This window comes from Dromaius novaehollandiae, chromosome 1 (assembly GCF_036370855.1).
Source record: "Dromaius novaehollandiae isolate bDroNov1 chromosome 1, bDroNov1.hap1, whole genome shotgun sequence".
In the NCBI taxonomy this organism is placed as follows: domain Eukaryota; kingdom Metazoa; phylum Chordata; class Aves; order Casuariiformes; family Dromaiidae; genus Dromaius; species Dromaius novaehollandiae.
The window spans coordinates 11653841-11669669 of record NC_088098.1 but is presented as its reverse complement, the minus strand read 5'-3'; the positions used below and the strand labels follow the sequence as shown (position 1 = coordinate 11669669).

General features: G+C 44.0%; 1 protein-coding gene and 1 long non-coding RNA gene across 7 annotated transcripts in view; one reads left to right on the top strand and one right to left on the bottom strand.

Moving 5' to 3' along the window:
* Nucleotides 1-579: 579 nt before the first annotated feature.
* LOC135327403 (uncharacterized) lies at nt 580-11684 on the bottom strand. Its single transcript, XR_010387505.1, has 2 exons — nt 2344-11684; nt 580-2303 (listed from the first exon to the last, which is right to left on the bottom strand). It is a non-coding gene; the product is annotated as an uncharacterized LOC135327403 (long non-coding RNA).
* A 22-nt stretch (nt 11685-11706) lies between these two features.
* Nucleotides 11707-15829, top strand: part of ATXN7L1 (ataxin 7 like 1) — a 114995-nt gene continuing 110872 nt past the window's right edge. For 4 of the 6 annotated variants that reach the window (XM_064505486.1, XM_064505483.1, XM_064505479.1 and 1 more), the window contains exons 1-2: nt 11707-12021; nt 12454-12522. In XM_064505486.1, coding sequence (XP_064361556.1) covers nt 11907-12021; nt 12454-12522 — 184 coding nt within the window. In that variant the 5' untranslated portion in view covers nt 11707-11906. The other 2 variants (XM_064505487.1, XM_064505494.1) reach the window with 2 other exon arrangements.

Here is a 15829-nt window from a genome sequence, read left to right as displayed (position 1 = left end):
GTCAGGCAAAGTCTTTCTTTGATTCTTTAGGTGTCGGATCAGGAGGACTGATTCTTCCCAGTTACCTTTCCCTAAAAAAGTTCCAGCTTTTGAAACTATTAAGTCTGTCTATTCTTAAAGGTTTGATCAACCAGAACTACCACATGCTGCTGCTGTCCTAATTAAATTAAACTCCACCGGGTCAATCCTTCCAAAGCCTTGCTGGGTGCATTTGAGCAGTGTTTCCCACAGTCATATGTATGAACTTGCATGTTGGCAGGATGGATAAGCATCTCTGTTTTAAAGACAGCCTCAAGCTTTTGCTTCAAGAGGCTAACACTGCCACTAACAACTAGGAAATCCTGGCAGATAGTCCACATGAATATCTCCTTCTATATTTGCACAGTGTTAAGCACATTATCAGCACTGAATAAATAATCATAGAAACCTGGAGTCAGCCAGGAAATAGCTGTGAGACATTCATATTTTAAAACTTGAAACTGCAAGATTATCTTGTTATGATTCTGGGAAAACTGTTCTTTTCCTTTTCCCTGTTGTTTTCTTTTCCTAAATAATAAGAAATGCTGCCTGTACTGCCAATGATGGTACGAAAAAAAGAGTTTATTTGGTACAATGCTGAACATCCATCTACACCTGAAGTGTCTTAGTTGCATAATACATGAGATCCCTTGGAGGAGCAAAATGAAAAACAGTTCTGATTTTGAATCCAAAGAGTCCACTTCTAACTCCAAAAAATATTTAAAATGGAACGCAAATATATTATATGGGAGAAAGAGACCAACTGAAAAACAATTTCACAAGACCATCTCACTCTTGATAATATGTGGACAAAGGCAACTTTTTTCTAATTATGGTTAAAATTCCATGTTAAAACAGATTTATATGAGTCATAAATCTTCAAAACAATGAGCAAAATTCATGGGGAATTCAGTCTTCAACTCTGTAGGAATAACAATAACGGGCAACTCCCTTCTGAAGAACAAGTTGAATTTGGTAACTCTTATTTAATTCAGACTCTCAACAAACATTCAGGGTGGATCTTTCTTCATGAAAAAATCAATTATGTCTCCTTCTCTATTGAGGTGTAAGGCTCCCACAGTACACAGAGGGTATTTTGAGACTGTACATTTATGGTTACAGACAAGAAGAAACATATTCTTAAAGTACTTTAAAATCTGCTCTTATAATCCTTGCCAGGGATACATATACAGCATTTTTTTTTCCATTCATTGGCCATCTTTAATGGAAATTCAAAAAGATCCAAGGAATGCCTCAGCATAATCAAATTGCAATTAAGTTAGCCCAGGAGCCTTTTTCAAAAGATATAATGGCAAGGATTATAAAGGAGAAGAATAAACTGAAAACACAGAATGCCAAAAATCACCATCTGTTGAGATGATGGAGTATCATGCTCAAAGCTGTTAAGGTGTTACTAGAGCTGTTGTATGTTACAACATTAAACAGTTAATTGCAGTTCATGGGTTTTAAGTAAATGGACTAGGGCCTGCTTTTTACCATAGCAACCACAAAAAAGAAATCTCTTAAAGCATGTATTCAATATGCACCAACAAAAAAGCAATAGAAATAAATAGATTTGGGATTCAGCATTTAAATTGTAATGATTTGGAGAAATTCCTCCTTCTATATTTACATTCAGAGGATCCTGGAGAGAATAAAACATTTGTTAAAAAATTACCAGAAGTCTTTCCCGAGGGAAAAGAAGATATATCAGATTCTGTATTTTATCTTACTAACAATTGTTACGGTGACTCCTGCTGCTTAGGTAAACAGATTAGGGAAGTGGATGGGTAGAAAAGAAAGGAAAACTTCTGTCTCATTGACATGTGGCCATTCATGCTAAAGCAGGACACAGGTACAAATGAGTCAGTCAAAATCACCTGTGTACTGTCTTTTACATTTGGCCACTTCGACCATTTCTTTTTTGTGCTGCAGTCAGTCTATCTGTGCTCCTTAAGCAAGAGAAGCAAGTTATGGCAATAACATTTCTTTTGCTGATCGTTTAATCCCAGGGTAGATCCGTTTTGAGAGAAGGAGAAGAGAAAAGGAAAATAAAATGATGCGACATCATCGCTGTTCCTTAAATATTACCACATGATGTTTTGATATTGATGGAACTTTTTACCCATGTTCCCTTTTGAAATAAAACACTTGTGAGTTCAACCATCTTTCATAAATTGGTTCAGTTTTGATGGAACAGTTATAGTTATATGATTCTTCTGAAGCCTTTCCAAAGGCTGGAGAGCAGTAGGAGACGCAGATTAGGAGGCAGCCCAGCAAGCTACCTGAAGCAGTGATCTCAAAGGAGGCAGCCCAGCAAGCTACCTGAAGCAGTGATCTCAAAGGTGAGGCAGGCAGGCTAAGAGCAAGACAGGGCAAGCAAGAGGGAGGTCCTGCCGCGTGCCGTACCCACTGCGGAGGTCGTGGAGCAGGAGACAGTAGGAGGGATTACCCTTACCAGCCCTGAACTACCTGAGGAGGAATCTCTCACATAAGAGCACTTTCAGGACCTAGAGATGCTTAGTGCTTTTCCCTCTACAAACCCAGAAGACACGTGTCTACGACTCAGTGCCTTAAGCTCTATGAATAAGATTATTTCTAATCCCATCAATATAGACTCATCTCTCCATTTCAAGGAATTCATACTGTACTGCTATGAAATGTTGTGTTTCTCTGTAGCAAGACTACTGTTAGGTCTTTTCACCACCGTAACTCACTCTGTTTACATATAACCTCTAACTCCATATTTGTGTTTGTTTATATGACCATGACATACCATTTGCCACACTGGTTCAGGATAGCTTTAGAACTATTTAGAAATGCCCAACTGTGCTGTGATGCCAACACACAATTCAATAAAATGTCACTGTTTATGCCACTGATAAACTTGATAGTTGTTGTAGCAGTTGTGCTAATTATGATGCTGCTTGAGGGCACAGCAAAAAGGGCTCTACTCTTCTTGTAAACAAAGACACCTCTTGCCACAGAGTACTGAAAATCAAAATATGCCCAGACAGATAATCTTCTGTTAGATTTTTCAGCCCACCATGTATAAAGACTTCCGATTTCAGTAGTCTTTCCTATATCAGAGGCCACAATTTCAATGGTGCTCTGAAGTCACTAGTAGCTGCAATGCCAGGAAAAAGAAGGTTCTTAGTGCAGGAGGGAAAAGTAGCACTGTATTACCAGATTACCAGTAGGGTCCTTGAATGTAAATATGAGCGAAAAGAAAAATGTAACAGCTTAAATTTAGCACACAGGGAGTAAGACTCCACTTCCACATAAGGAAAAAGAGGAGTTTGTGTTTAGTAACTGGTCTGAACTTGACTTTTAATTGACATTATTTCTATTATTTAGCAAAATTAAACAGAGACGGAGGAATCCCCAGATGCCCACTGTCTTGTAAAGGGACTGCATTTTTTTTAACTGTCAGTGAAGAGAAGTTCTGAAAAAGAGCAGCCAGTTCTGGCCACAATCTTGTATCAAACGTGTGTACCTGCAGTTGAACTACTAAATACCCCAGCACTATCTTTATAATGATTTTTGGTTAATTTTTTCCTGAAATTGTATGGCTTATTTTTCATCAGTGTTACCACTTTTGCATGTACTAGATGTCACATGAAAACAAAACACTTACACGTACAGATCTGGAGGTTTTTAGCCAGTTAAAATGTTTGATGGCTACATCAAACAGAGATCTACAGAGATTTCTTTAATCTGAGCCTGGAAAGCTGGCCAGCAATCTTTGCTCCTATGCATTTCAGAGGTGTGCATCCTTCATAGGCAACATCAGCTTTTTTTAATAAAGTCTCAATTTTTATCTTGTCCTGTTGACTAGGTATTTTCTTGCATTAACTGCAGAGTATGATTAGGACTGTGTTTTTATGCTTTGTCTGCCAGAACAAAACAATGCCTTGGGAACACTTGCCAAACAATAGTTTTTAAATCGTTCCATCAAAGGGTGACCAATTTATATCATTAGGGGGAGGATTTAATTTAAAAAAGCATTGGATCTGTGAGACTGTAACCATGGCCCAACCGCATCCGGTCTGGTCTGTGGGATTATTTTGCCTTTGTAAAATGTTGAGTAAAACATTGGATGACGAAAGTGCAGGGTGGCCTGTGAGGCCTTTGAAGGATGACAGCAGTCCATGGCTCAAAAAGTCTGACACAGCCTCCCGCTTCATGTTAGCAACTGCTTAAATATCAAACATATTTTTATATAGGTCACTTTTAGTTGTCAGGCATGTTGATCACTGTACCCAAATAAATGCTAAGGCCTCTGGGACCCATTTGGATTGCGTAAAGTATTGCCAAGGCTTATCTGAAGACCGTTTATTATCTTCGACTCGTCTAGGTCAGAATGGGACTCTTATCAGGACCAAGCTCCTTGCAAAGTCCATGTTTTGAGACGAGGAGCTCCACGATACTTCTCCGCACAATAGACGAGTCACAATTGTTTTCTGGCACTCCACTTCCAGCCTTAGCCAGAAGTACAGGAAGAACAGGCCTGCTTTCCCCCGTGATTTCAACATGCCGGCTCCCTGCGCAAGCTGGGCGCAGGACACACTGCAAGGACCACCACGACGTCGCAGAGCCTCGACACGAGCCGCGTCCCCCGTGGCGGAGGCAGCAGGGAGCTGGTGCCCGGCGGGAGGGGAGGAGGAAGGGCTCGGAGGGGAGATGTCTTCCTTCCCCGGAGGGACTATGGCAGCCTGAGGGGAGAGGGGATGCGCGTGTGGGAAGTGGGGGGCTCACGAAGACTGGCAGGGACCTGTCCTCTCATGAGGAGATGGCAAAGCGGGGAGGAGAAAGTGAGGCAGGGCGCATTAGAAAGCATGGTAGGTCTTTGGTGAGCACTTGGGGCTGCTGGTGGTCGGTGAGTCTGTGAACAGAACAGGTCCCAGGACACGTGAGAAGCCTTCCTGTAGTTTTAGGGTAAAAGTGACAGAGAAGAGAAACAACGCAGGAAATGCAGGCGTCTAGGAGAAAGGGGGATACAGGCAGGAAAAAAGACGGCATCTCCATCGACCAGTAACAGGACCAGACTGGTTATAACCCAGCAAGGGGGACGCCTTCACCGCAGCGCTCTGGGAGCAAACGCGAGGGTGGAGGACCAAACGGCCCACGGATGAAAAGCGAGCATACACAGTACTCAGCAGGGCAAATGTAACTTTAATATACTTTTTTGCCTACCTCATGAGAAATGTGGGAAGATCTGTAGGGACCTGTGTTTTGTAGTTTTTAGTTATTCACACGAGCTCTGAAGAGCTTTGTCACGCCTTTCAAAAACGCAGGGAACTACTCCAAGCGTGTTCGTTTCTCGGCTGACCGGATCTTAAGCGCCTTCCTTTAGATTTTGAATACGGCCTTTACAAATATTATTATTGTTGTTGTTTGCCAAGAAATTGTTTCGAATAAAACCAACCACATGAATATTTAATAGGTAAAATGTAAATGATTTGCTGCGCCAATGCTAAATATGCTGAATAACGCTAAGAAGCAGCAAGAAACTTTCACGCTACCACTGTTTTAAAGAAATTCATGTCTTCTTTTCTGGCTACCTGCCAATACGGGAAAATGCAATTTTAGCCTTTCAGGTATACTTTGACCTGTCGTTCAGGTCACCCATCTTCCCAAATAGCCGTATTGTTAAAAATCCACTCACGAGCCTCGGCAATGACTGCATCCCTCTGACCTGGTCTAATCTTAACTTTCTCTGCCGTAAGTCCATCTGATGAAGTGTTGACCAGGGACCTCGAGCGCTGTGTTTTAAGAACTGAGTTTGAGACCAACGTCTGATATGGGTTGTACCGTATCACTGAAGCTGAACGCAGAAGTTTTTGGTGGAGGCCAGGACGTGGAGACCATTCTTAAGGGAGATCCCTTGTAGAGGAAAACAGGCCTGAACTGAACTCTCTGAGACTCGTGGCTGAAACAGCTGCAGAAGAAATGAAACCGCTTTGCTTCTTGCAGGCGACTGGTAAGACTCAGTGCCCAGTGAAGGTGCAGGTCTGCACTGTACACTGCAGTCCTATCTAGAGGTACGCTGGTAGTTAGTGCCACCTGTTTTCGATACCAGAAATGCTCCAGCTATGGTAATGCGGTAGATAAGATTACTTATCCTCTTGAAAAACAGAATAGATTAGCTGTAGTACAGTGCTATGTTAATGCACTGAGACTACAACCAATACGTGAGTTTGATTGCTCAGAACAGGCTTTTAGACATTGCAACAGAAGGACTCGCAATTTATTTTTTCACACTGCTTGCGTAGCTCCCTTGGGTTTGAAATGTGTATTAACTGCTGATTTCCATCTCTAGCTCACGGCCATTTTTGGTAGCATTTTTCTCTAAACTTCTCAGAGTGCACTGTAATAAGGTATCTTATTGTGCATTTTCTGTACATAAATCTGTGCAATATACCTTTCTTTAGATTTGCTGTTTCATCTGACTAGAGTTTTTGATGCTACTATAGTATTTCAAGCATTGTTTTGTTTTGGGTAAAGCAGCTGCAACACTTGTTGGAGAAACATGTTTTGTTGGGATACAGGAGTGGTGTTATGTAAGAAAAACTGTATTCTCACTAAGAAATTCTTCTTCAGTTCTCCATTTTTCTGTTTCTTTTTTAAGTGCTGGCTTCTTTGGCTAAGATGGAACCAAAAGCTTAATTTAGATTTTTTTTCGTGTGTTTTATTTCAGAAGACATTAAAATAGATCTCTGCTATAAGTGTCTATTTAATCCAGCTTTCTAGCCAAATTCTTCTTTGACAGCACTTGCATAGCATCTGGAATACCTTCTGAAATTATGAAGAAGACACAAGTGGAATTGAACTTCTGCCTATTGAGCATGTATAGGGAGACTGGGTCACACTGGATTATACATTTGGCTCTCTAGGTGTGGAGTTGTACTAATGGAAATCCTGTGTATGTCTGTTTGCAGAAACATAGATGTAGGATTTTTTATTTTTAATTATCCATTTTGTTTAATGAATTTAGCTACTGTAATTATTGCATAGCAGACTAGGTTGCTACTTAAAAAAAAAAAAAAAAAAAAAAGAGAGAGAGAGAAGTTCCAGAACCAGTTCTATCAGGTCAAGGCAGGACAATTTAGCTGTTTTTTTCACCTTCCAATCTAAACTTCTTTGATACCTTTTTTCCTGAGATGGAGTTTTAGCATTAAATAGAAACTTTGCTTATCCACTGTGGAAAGAAAGACTTACTATAAATACATTATCAACAAGTTAAAATCATCAGGAGTGTAAAAATAGGCTATAAAAATGATTTGTACACAAGTCAACATATAAATTAATTTTATATTTCTGAAAATCCTGGAAGAGGATTGAAATTTCTGTACTTCTGTGATAGACAGCTAGTTAGTTTGCTGGTGCTTTTCTTATGCAAACTCCGCTACTGATGATCCAAGAAAGTCTTGATTGATTTACAGTTCTGTTGCTACCAATGTAGATATCTGGGTTCATAAAACTGTCTGCTATGTAATAATAACTGCTGCAAAAGATAAAACCACTATTGTTGTAAATCCATTGTAAAATGGGATTCTGAGAAGTACTAATGAATCTCTTCCTAACTTGCTAAAATCATAATAGTTTTGTCACAAAAACATCTTATGTTTCTAATCTTGTTATGATACTGAATGCTTATACAGCTGGTTTTTGTAATATTTTTGCAGCCAATTTAAAGCCATCTGGTGCACTTATTGTCAGGTATACACGATTTAAAACAGAAGTTCACAAACTGTTGGGGGGGGTGCACACACAGCTCCAACAAACTCGTATTTTCCCAGTGCATGACAGTGGAGTCAAAATACAAACACATCACGGTTATTCGTACATGGTGACGACATGTGACATTCCTGATTGATAGCCACATTTGAAAAATTCTGTTTTGTTTTGTTATCACTCATGTTTAGATCCCGAAAATTATACATATTTTGGGCAGATCTCAACATAAGGTAAAGACTGGGACACCATTTTAGGTCTCTTCTAAATGTTGTAACTTTTCCCAAGCCTTTAACTGTAATTCTATTAAGTATATATATGTAGGAACATATGATTTTATCTCCTGCTTACTTCATGTAAAACTCGTATTTGGAGATTGTCTTATTAAAAGACCAGTGATTTGTGGTGATCTGTGGATTGAAAAGATTAGAGTTAAGGCTGCATCTGTATTTTGCTCCTTCTTACTTAAATGACAATTTGCTTATGGTTTACTTTTTTAATTCCATGGTATGATTGGATCACTGTAGTATTTAGAAGCTGCAACCAAGATAAAGACTGCATTATATTAAATTTTGAAAAGCCACATAATAAAAGGAAGTCTCTATTTTGCAGTCGAAACAAAAAAGATCCATAGGGACTGGGGAAGGAAAGAAGTACCTTTCCTGACTGACTGAATTTTTTTTCTAAGGCAGAGTGGCTTGTTCAAGACCATAGAAAAATAAAATAAATTTCTGTATTGCTGTACAAGTGGAAAAGAAACATAGGAGATGTTTAATCTGTGTATTTATGTACAATGTTTTATTAGTTTCCTGTGGAAATAAGTCTTCTGTGATAAAACTTGTGCATTTCCCTCCCTTTCTTCCTCTCCACCAATAACTTTTGATCCATTGACTGATTCAACCAAATCTGAAAGAGGAGCAAAAGTCTTAAATATTAATTGCATTTCTAAAAATTTTGTGAAAGTAGATGTCAAGAAAAGGGAAGAAGAAACCACACTGTACTGGAGAATTCTCACACGAGGGAACTTCTCAAACGCTCAACCAGGGAAAAGCTTCAGTGATGTGTCTGTATTGTCAGATTGGCTCTCTCCCTATTTCGCTGTTGAGCTCTAGAGCAAAATATAGCTGGCCACGCTGCATACACTAGTTTGATTTGGCTCCAGTCTGGAGTGCCCAGTCCCAGCGAAAGAGGTGGCTCCCTTGGTGAGGAACTCTTGGTGCAGAACGGAGGCTACTTCTCTCCAGGTCTGGCCTACAGATATGTTACGGAGAAAAAACAGTCTATAGTTTGCTCTGGGATGGGGTTCATTCCCTGGTGCAGATCACAAAGGTAGCGCAGACATAACCAAAGCAGAACTTGCACTCTTCAAACAAAAGGTGCCGATCATTGGAAAGTCAGGCATATCTGTTCTGACAATTGTGGAACCATTTGTTTAATGATAATGTTGTTCTTGAATACATATGGTAGGGAGGAGGTAGAATTCCTCTGGGAGAGCTTTGGAAATGTTTCCCTCAAACTAAGTCACTAGATTGTTTCTTTTTAGGAAGGAATTGGTACATCTTGCATCTTTGATTTTATGCTAATTTTTCTTTCATATGGTCTGTTTCTGTTAGAGCCTAGACTGTAGTTCTGCAGCATGTCATGGTAAGCAGCATGTAGATTAGTGCCATGTGTTAAAGTTGGAAAGTTCCTTCGCTTTTTTTCTTGGTTTGTGGCAGCTTGTATTAAATAGTTTTATCCTCCCCCCTCCACCTCCACTTTTTCCCAGCTGTGTGGTTAGGAATTGCTTTATTGCTTGTGCCTTGTTGCAGTGTTTAATGTTAGTTAGATGTTTGGCCATACGTACCTCTCCGAAACCCAATGTGAGTTTTCATTGATGGAGATTTCCTGGGTGCTCACGTCTTTCTTTTGAATCTTCTCTTGAGATACTTATCTTGGGTAATCACAGAAATTATATCATATATGGCTGCGTAGTGGAACTTCTTTAATTAGGAGACTACTTGGCCGCTGTCAAGACTCCTGCTCAACTATCTTGCAGTGACTTCAAGCACCAGTGCCAGACATGGTTAACTATTAACTTCATGTCACTTATGATGATTCTTAGGGAATTCCATCCTGCTTTCCCTGACTAAGGAGTTTTAAATGTAGTGAGCAGGGCTTTGGGTTTTTTTTGTCAAAAAGTGCTATTGAAATCATGACTGTGAGGTATGTGATTTTCAAATAGGCGCTTATTCTTCTTGCCAGGAATAGAAATCCCTGGATGCTTTGGTAGAATTAAAAAAAAAAAAATCAGGAAATACTTTAGTATTGTGATGGTTGTTTAATAAAAGTGAAACACAAATTGGAGTTATTTTTACGTTGAGTTGTCAAGTCCAGTTCCTTGTCTTTGCAGGTAACTATTGTATAGTTCTTTCCTTAATGGAAACCTTCTAACTTCCAACCTCAACTTATTCATGAGCAATTTACGTCTCTTTGCACTTTACCTTATTTTTTCCTTCCTCACTGATGATTATGCCTCTTTATAATTAAAGACATCAATCACATCCATTCCCAGCTGCGTTTTGCTAGACTAAGTCAAGTTCTTCTTGTATGACAGACTCTTAATTTCTGATCATTCTGATTAACCCTTTCTTTACTTGTTTGCAGAAAGGTTATTTAACCCAGCTGGAACACTGGTGACTAGAATTGTATTTAGTATTCCAGGAAAGGTCTTGCCCATGGTTTGAGCAATAGCATGCCTACTCTCCTGCTTGTGGAAATTCCATAGGTGATATATGTAAGGTCACATCTCATGGCTGCTCCACGCTGGTTGCTAAGAAGTCTGCTGTGATTGACTGGTTGTCTTTTGAGACCTACTTTGGTGAGTTTTCTGCTTCTTCTATTGTTTTAATTGTGTTCCCATAGTTTCCTGTGGCTAACGTTACATGACTGCAGGCACTTTGGCCAGGCCATATGGTATGGAAGATTTCAGGCTTGCCTCCAGGTATTAAGGATGGGGCTTGTACATTCCAGCCACTTTTGGGAAGAGGTGGAGTGAGAATGCTGCATATATTTAATACTGCATCTGTTGACAGTGTACATAAGGCAAAGTGTGTTTCTTTTTTGCCCAAAATATTCATCTGTTTTTGGGCTAAGAAGAATCCATATGGTCTTCACGAAATTCTAAGAGACCTACTCAACCTGTGTGAAGGCGCAGAGCCACGCATGTCCCTCTCAGCAGCGGCGCTAATTTCGGCGGTTCCTGCCTGGCCCCTCCAGCCGCTGCTCCAACCCTTGAGCTGTCCCTAAACGCTATTTTCCTCCTGCATCAATTCCGCGTCCTGCTTCGCCGCGTTGTCCCACAGCGGTTGAACCAGCAGAAAGCGCAGGGGGACAAGGGTCCGAGGCGAGCGGTGGGATGGGGACGCGGCCACGCCGCCGCTCGGAGCAGCAGCCACCGGGCTGTCGACCCGGGCCGCCCGGGCGCGTTGGGGCGGCGGCGCGGGGCCAGGCCTTGGGGGCACGCGGGGTCGGCGAGGGGGTTTCAACGGGACCGAGCCCTGCAGCAGCGGTGTCCACGCCTCGCTTCACGGATGGAGGCCGGAGCGACCGGCCCGGCTGGACGTACCGAGCGAGGGAACCGCAGGGCACGCGCGGCCCAGCCTCGCCCCACGCAGAAACGAAGCAGACGGGAATCCGCGCGGGGCGGCGGCGCGCGCACCCGCACACCACGCGTGACGCGCCGGGGCAGCTCGGCAGCACCGGAGCGACGGGACGTGCGAGCCCCCGGCGCGGCCTAACCCCAGCGCCAGCCCGAGACCCACCTGCCAGCGCGCGGGGCCGCCCGCCCCCGCCGACGGCCGCTCCTCGCTCCGCGACGCGGCTGCGGCGGGCGGCCGGCGACGGGGCGCTCCGCGGCGGCGGCGGCGGCGGCGGCGGCGGCAGCGGCGGGGGGGGGGGGCGCGCATGCGCGGCGGCGCGAGCATGCGCGCTGGGCGGCGGGGAGCCCGATCTGATAGGGAGCAGGGGCTGACACTACCCCCGTGTGGGCGGCGGAACGTCCCGAGGATGACGTGCGGCGTTCTCGAATCCCGTGTCTCGCTCGCTCGCTCGCCGCCGCCGCCGAAGGGAAACGGGAAAAGCAACAAGGAGGCAGGAGCAGGCGCGGCGCCATGGCGGCCCTGGAGCGGCCCGTGCCCAGTCCCGAGGCGTTCCTGGGCCAGCCCTGGGCCGCCTGGGTGCGGGAGGCCGCCCCCCCGCACGCGCACGGCGCCGCCCCCCCGCACAGTAAGGGCACCGCCAGGCGCAGGGACCGGCCCGCGGCTGGCCACGCCGCTCCCCTCCCCCTGAGCGCACACGCGCGGCGGAGGGCGCGGGGCGGCCGGCGGGCCCGGCGCGGCCCCCCTTCCCCCCCCCCGCGGTGCCGCCTCCCCGCGCCGCTCCGCTGACGCGCCGAGCCGCGGTGCCATGCGTGCGCGGAGGTGCTGGCGCGCCGTGCCGGCCGCGGGGCCGCGGGCGAGGAGGATGCTGCGCGGCGGGGGAGGGCGCCGGGAGGGGGCGGGGGGCCGGCGGCGGCGGCGGCGGCGGATGCCGCCGCTATTGTGTGCGCGCGGCCGCGGAGCGGAGCGGTGCCCCCGCGCGGGCCGCCCGCCGCCTCCCGCAGACAATAACGGCCGGCCGCGGCCCGGCGCGCCGCCTGACGCCGCTTGTCTCCCGCAGGTGTGGAGCTGGAGGAGGCTGGGAAGGAGGGCGCGAAGAGCAGGGAGGTGATGCGGCTCAGCAAGGAAGGTGAGTGCCCAGGGCGCAGCCCGCTACCTGCGCGCGGCGCGGTGCCGGGCGGCCGCCGCGGCCTGGCCGCCGCCGCCGCGGCGGTGCCGGGGCCGCGCTGTCACGGCGGCGCCTCGGGGGAAGTGCGAGCGGAGCAGGTGTCCGCGGCGCCCGGCGCCGGGGAGACGGTGTTAAGTCGAAAGACAACTACACGTCCGTGGCCATATTGGATTTTTTTTTTTTTTGAGGACTCCTGTCCCTTCTTGGTGCGACATTTCCTTCGCTTCTGCGTGGAGGTAATCGTACAAACCCGCGCATCGACTTCGAGCGTTGCGTTAGCGTTGGCAGCCGCATTTAAAAACGTTCTTGCTCCCCTGAAGAAAGCGGTCTGTTACAATTTTTGAGTTCGCTCACCTTAGCTCAGGTTCCATCTTAGTCTTCCACCCTCCCTGGTGGGTGTGAACTGAGCAGCCAGTGCCGAAGACCACCTTCGGTTAGGCCCAGTCTCGCATATTATGCAAACATCAATGTAACAGGTCATTTGGGTCATCAGGTTTTCGGGTACCGTAAATACGAACAAGCAAATTCCAGCTCAACGGTATTTGCAAATACGCCGTACTTGACGTAGTTCTGCCGGTTGGTAAAGGAGAAACTTTAATGGTGAGTGTAGGCAAATCACGTTGGCACGTTCTGTTTGTGATGAGTGTTGTTAACATCATGCTGGAGCAGCACATAGTGAAACTAGTGAAACGGTGTGGGGCATATTTTTATGTGGCTTTCTGTTTGTCTCCGTTCTATTAAGAAAGTGTTATGCACTTACAACCTTTCTGTCACAAGAAATACTTGTGAAATTGGTTCATAAGGAGTGACCCCGTCATAGTGAAACTTCTGTGCAAGACACCAATGCTGAGAGAAATCCCACTATTACGTGTAATGTCATAATATGTATTCTGAAATGATGTTAAGCTTCTCGTTATATTACAGTTGTCATTATATCTAGGTTTATTTTGAGCATACTAGCAACTTAAATGAGTACCGTGTTTTCGAAACAAGGTCTTGAGAATTAATTAGTAACGTAAACCTGTGTGATAAACTATAAAATTGCATAAAGTACACATTAAATAAATCATATTAAAATACCATAAAACTTCTGTTCTGAAAGATCTCTACAGAGATCCCAAGCTTGACTATGTTCCTGCCTGTAGACTTGAACTTGCCTGTATTCCTGTTTTGCCAGCCTGAAAATAAATTAAGAGACAGAACTGGGATTTTAATGTAATTCACTTATAGGTAAAAGGTTCAAGGCTCAAACAATTTGTGCTTTATCAGTGATATTGAGCATACTCTTTATTCAGAAGTAATTGAACAAAAATCTTGCTATTAGAGCTGGCTTCCATAAGGAATTTAATTTGCCGAGATTAAATGTTTTGCTCTCAGAAGTCCTTGAATTCAAATTCTTATTATAAAGTTACTTGAGACATAAAGATTGAAGAGCATCACTCTTACTTAGTCATATCTAATATGCAAATAGTTTTCTAGAATGATACAGTGTAGATTGTCAGCTGTAGTCTGTCACTGTTTTTCAGGGTGTTAGAGACTTCACCAAATGAAATCTTTTTAAATGTTTTATCCAGAAAAATTATTTCAAATGAAGTTTTTGACTTCATTGCTGAAACTATGATAGTGACAGATGTGAAGTATTTGTTAGCTTTTATAGTACTTAATCGTACAGTGAAAAAAAAAAAAGACAGGTATATTTAGAAAATAAAACACTTCTGGAAGTAATAAAATTCCTAGTAGTAACTTGCTTTGGATCATTTAGAAAGAACTTTCAAGAAGTTTGAATAAATTAGTACATGTTGAAATATTTCTGCTGTATTCACTTAAGCAGTCTGTTAATACAGGTGCTTCCACCACACCCATCCGTGTGTCTGAACACCCATCGTAAATCTTCCCTGAGCCTCACTGTCCTTGTTAATAAAGGTGGGGGAAATTTGAGGAGCTAGATTGGCCTACAGAAAACGTTGCTGACATATCTGCAGGAGCACTTGTGCGCTTATTCTCATCTTGCACACATCTGTCATGTGAGATGTGGGTTTGTTCTTTGATGGAGGGTTGTTAATATACGAGGCTTGCAATCATGGTAGGTCTTAATACCAAACTCAACTCATTTTTCTTTGCCCTTGTATATACTTGAGTCGGCCTTCTTTTGCCATTTGTGATGCCAGGAGATAAGTAGTCTTACAAAAATCAGACTTTACCTGTAAAACTTAACTTGAGTTAACACTTAACACTTTAAGTGTTAGATATTACTGTCCCGTTCAATAAAGATAATCTTGCCCCATTCACTTTTCGTAATACTTACCTGGCTTGTGTCAACTTTAGTCAATATGATCAAATTTACATGGCATTTCACTTGTAAGCAGTTGAGCGAGGAGCTCCGTGAGACTAGGGAACTGTTTGTGAAGGAGGATGGGGGAAGGGGTGGGAAGACGGCTGGTCTCCTCCAGACCACGGCAAGGTGGTTTGTTTTGGTTTTGTAGAACCAGATGTTAAAAACTGCTTCCAGCCAGCGTTTTCTCTTCATTGCTGCCTTCTTTCTGGTTGTGCACTGCACGTGCTTAGCGTGATGAGCTGCCCTTCCTCCTCCTGTCAGCCCAGGCTCTGAGCCGGGAGCCAGCATTGCCCCGTGGTAGCGGGGAGGAGAGTCGCTGCCAAATCTCCACGTACCAAAGTAGCTGATGTTTCTCAGCACGTCTCTGGGCATGGGGTTGGCAATCTGGCCATGCTGTTCATTTTGGTAATGCAAGAGGTGCGCTGAGGCCAGGTGCCCCTCTGCCCCATCTTCAGGGAAGAAGTGAAGTCTAAAAAAGATTGCGTACTGCTTTTCTATATTCTACAGTGTATAAATAGGCCATACAGAGAGAGAGGAATTCGCTGAACATTTGTTCAGTTTTGTAGATGGAATTGCTTTTTGTATGCTGGTACTTATTTTATGTTTTCTTTTAGTGAATGCAGCATGTCTGTGGTTGACTTTCGGTGACATGTAGATTTGTGGAGAGGGGATTACAAAGTTGTAAGTGTTCACAGAAAATGAAAAATTTTATGCATAAATGTGTGTGCCAGAAAAACTTATCTGCTTATCTAATCAGGAAGCAGAAAACAGTATTGTGTAACTTATCTGACAAATCACTACTAACCAGCCAGCTTAGCTAAAACAGGGGTAATCAGAGTTGGAGCAGCATTTGGAATTTATATTGGATTTTTAAATGTTGAATAGCATACTTGAAGAATTGAAGATTTTCTTGTAGATAATATGTATAGCAAA